At 57.7% G+C, this 4,159-nt stretch overlaps 1 protein-coding gene across 1 annotated transcript; it reads right to left on the minus strand.

The window, feature by feature from the left end:
- Window positions 1–1,448: 1,448 nt before the first annotated feature.
- On the minus strand, window positions 1,449–2,378 carry LBRM_33_0370 (conserved hypothetical protein; the record flags this gene model as incomplete). Its single annotated transcript, XM_001567757.1, has 1 exon — window positions 1,449–2,378. The coding sequence occupies one exon, from the start codon at window positions 2,376–2,378 to the stop codon at window positions 1,449–1,451; it is 930 nt and encodes a 309-aa protein (XP_001567807.1).
- Between the last annotated feature and the right edge of the window lie 1,781 nt (window positions 2,379–4,159).

Genomic DNA, 4,159 nt, shown 5'->3' on the forward strand with positions numbered 1-4,159 from the left:
ATCCTCATAAAAGCTCAGGAAGATCTAGTAAAGCAAACATGAAGCAAAGAAAGTGTCGTTAGAATGTGAGAGAAACAAATGAGCCTTCTAGCCAACAGCAACACAAAGTGCGTGGGCGAGCGCGAAGTCTACGGGCTGGGCGGTGTGGCAGTCTCGTCTGTCGTATTGCGCGGGCGCCTCTCTCGCGCACTCTCTTCCCCTCCCCCTCCTCAGATGCTGCGTGCCACAGGGTGAGATGAGGGGCGGGCACCAGTCAGATGGCAAGTTCAAGTGCGTCGAGCGACACACGCGAACCACACGTACACTGGCGAGAGCCCCCCTCCCCCCTCCACCGCTCAAAAAAAAAAAAAACAGAAAGGGCAAGTAAAGGAGGGAAATGAAGGTGTGTGCGCTCGTTCAGCCACAAGCACCGTCAGACGACACAAAGAACACCCGCAACAGCAAAAGCAAGGGGCGGTCAGAGACGGGGACAACTGGGGTGGTATTGGCGATTACTGAGAGGCAAATGCCAAACAGATTCTGAGTAAAATAGAGAAAAGCTCTCTGTGGTGCAGCGACACGATAAAGAAAAGTGCTGGGCTCGCGGGGCTGGGTGTGGGTGTGGGTGTGTGTCCTCGTTTGCGCGTACCTGCGCCGAGTCGCGCGTGAATGAATTATGAGTGGGGAATAAACAATGGTCGTTCTGTTCTACTTCATGTAGAGGTCAGCGACGGAAAGGAGTGGGGTGGGGTGACGCAGAGAGTCATCAAACGATTCGTGTTGTAAGCAACGAGGAAGGAGGAAGGGAAAGATGTCAAACACGCATTTTCTTCTTAACAGGGGTGGAGAGACATGGGGACACCTGCTGGGGCAGTAATGCTCATATTCGCCGTCACTGCAGGCATCCACACATATGTGGGTCTCACGTGCGACTATTGCCCGTTGGCAACGCCAGCGAGATGCTTCAAACGAGTTGCAAATATTTGTCAGTCAGAGACCCACTCGCAAGACTCTTGTGATGTGTCTAATGGCGAGTACGTGTGTGCAAGAACGCCTTGCTGTTCTACGTGTTTTGATGCTCCTCACGGTGTTGAACACAGGTATGTGTGTGGGTGGGTGTGTCCACGCATCCGGAGGCGGGGTGAGGTGTCTGGTAATGGGGAGTCAACGACTGCCTCCTTTCCTTTTCCAGGCCTCACTTCAGATTGCCACACACACACACACACACACACACACACACACACACACACACACACACCGGAGACTTCCTCGTATTTTTTCAGGTGCCTTTGCACGCGATGCACCACTAGACACTCACGAGAAGTGAAAGCAAACGGTGAGAAAAAGAAAATAGCGGCCAGTGGGGCGTGCCATCGCACCACCATCATCTCCGTCTTTCCTGTGAGGCGCTGAGATGCACCGTGCCCGACACAAATAACCTCCCCCCCCCCTAAACTCAACCACGCACATCAGCGCAGGTAGGCCTGATTCGGCTCCTCCACCGGGTTGTACATATCCGCTGGCTGTGCCGAGGAAAGGTAGAGCCCGAGGTGCCGCACAACGTCACACACCAAAGTGCCTTCACCAAGCGCCTGGCGCAAGAACGGGAAGACTGTCCAGTAGTAGTCTGGCGGAATAAAGAAGCCTAGGCGGTGGAGAAGAGCCATGGCCAGAATATCCCCTGTCAGCATGGCCACCATGCCGGGTTTAACCGACTGTGTGATGATGTTCTTGGCTGGCCGCACCGGCCGCGCGTCGCGGAAGGCAAAAAAGTGGATAAACTGCTCAAACTGAGTGCGCCGCTTCTTCCAGTGCTTCGACAAGTCCGTGATGACGCGGGTTTTGTTGTCGCGGATGGCGTCGAACCTCAGCATAGCGTTGAGCGCAGCCCAGTCCTCGTGCGCTGTAACGGGGGGCAGCGGAAGGTGATACCCCTCGCCACACAGGTATTCCTCGACAAGATGCACCACACGAGGGCTCTGCTCCGCCAGAATGCGCAAGCGCAAGGAGCTCTGCTTTGCATCAAACACTAGCGCAAGCCGCAGCAACGACTCCACAACCAGCGCCGGCTGCATGAGAGCCGCTCCAAACTTGGTTGACATGAAGTTCCGCCTCGCTCTCTGAAGGATACGCTGAATTACCGCGCAAGGCTGAGGTCCACCCTGAGCGCACACAGGGCAGGTGTACAGGCGCAATTGCGCCTCTTCGTCGAAATCCTCGGTGCGGGCGACACTGGCGGGCGGCGATGAGGTAAGTCGGCTTGCATATGATCGATGCTTGACAAGTTGTATCGCCGCTTCCACATTAACATACTCCATCGCAAAGGGGCGTTCAAGTAGCGGTGCGAAGCTCTCCGGAATCTTCAGGAATGGTGGATGATCGACGATACGGCCTCGCATGACTTGCTCGATGGCCGTAGGGCGCAACAACAACAGCTGCTGCTTCGAGTAGCAGATAAACTCAGCGCCTTGGCTGGGTGGCGGCGGTGCCGACACCGGCGCTGCCTCATCCTCCAACGGGGCGCCATTAGATGAGGGTAGGGTGTGCACCAGAGAGGTGGTGGCAGACGGCTTCGGCTGGTGGGCTGCGCTGTCCCGTGAGTTACGCAGTCGCTCTGCTGCGGTCATCGGAGGCATGGTCGCTGGAGTGCCTTGGGAGCGTGGCATTAGTGCATTATGGGTAGACAAAGACGGGACGACGAGCGGTGTGGGCCTCTGTCGTGCCAGCGCGCTGGCAATCACCGCTGACGGCACATATGCGGTAGCGCTCGGATTCATCGGCAAAGCGTGCATGCGCGCGTCACCGCAGAAAACGTTGAACAGCGCCGATCGATGTATATGCGGCTACGGAAAAAAAAGTGCAGTCGCGGTTGCACCTGACATGCGCCAGCGGTCTCGCTGCGTGCGCCCGTGTGAAGGCACCAGGCAGCGAGACCGCAAAGAAGAGAGGTTACTAAGAGAAGGAGACACAAGAGAGGGAAAGCATTGTGTACATGCGAGTGCGGGGGGAGAGAAGGACCACTGCAACAACGCAGCGCAAGGAGACCTGCAAATGAAATAATGCTGTCCTCTCGTTATTCCGCTCGCCTTGAAGTACAGAATCCCGCGAAGATAGACAGCGAAGCGGTATGTCTTAACGACTGAGCAGACGCCAATGCGATGTGCGCAACAGTGAAAAGGTATTTTTCACTCAAAGCCTCTCCATCTGCCATCATACAGCAGACGAGCTCAAACTCCGCTCTGCACCCGGCCCCCTCTTCCACGGCCTGTCGCAGGCCCATTGCGTCGCGCGAAGCTGGGCGAGACACGCGCCACAGCAATGCGCCGGCCCAGCCACCCCGGCACGGCCCCTGCCCCACCCCACACCCACCCCACGCCCCCACATCGCGCCGGCACCCCGCCCACCATACGGGTGGCGCAAACATGCTACTGGCCGCAGGCCGCTCCGATGCAGCGCCGTCCAGGACCCGGCCGCCGACATCAGCAGCGATACACCCCCCTGACATCCCTGCGTCGTGGGCGCTGGACCCCCTGTCACCACCAGAAGCGGTGCGGCACTGGGCAGGGAGAGGAGGGGGGCTGTCGGGCTTCCCCACACAGAGAGGTGTGAGGGGTGCTGGATCCTGGGAGACCGCGCGCGGGGGCGTAGCCCTCGCCATGGTGGCACAGCGCTGCTTGCCCCCAAAAGCAAACGGCTTTCAGCGAGGCACTGCGCGAGGCTAGCGATTCCCTATCAAGCGACTGTGCAGAAGTGGAGCCAAGAGCACGTCGAGGAAAAGCAAGAGGGTGAAGTGGCAGCGAGCAACGAGACTCGTGCTCTCTGGAGAGGCGGTGAACAGAGAGAGAGAGAGGGCAAGCGAGGTAATGAGCTCCACTGACTACAGGTTGGTAAGGGTGTGTAGAGGGTTCCTCGTGGAGCGTGTACTTTGACAGAGAGGCAAGCAACCGCAAAACAGCACGTCGGCAAATTTTCGGATACGCACCGGCAGAGTTGACTTGGCGTATGTGAAAAGAGAAAACCAAAAGCGAAAAAACAGCGATGTGGCCGTGATGTGAGTGCCCCCAAAAAAAATCCCGTTTTGTTTGTTTGCGGGGGGGGGGGGAGGGAGTCACCGTTGGCGTATGCGTGTGTGGCTCTCACAGAGGTGAAGAAGCGTGGCGGCTTCGACGAGTTACCCCAG

The sequence above is a fragment of the Leishmania braziliensis genome, chromosome 33 (genome assembly GCF_000002845.2).
Source record: "Leishmania braziliensis MHOM/BR/75/M2904 complete genome, chromosome 33".
Lineage (NCBI taxonomy): Eukaryota > Euglenozoa > Kinetoplastea > Trypanosomatida > Trypanosomatidae > Leishmania > Leishmania braziliensis.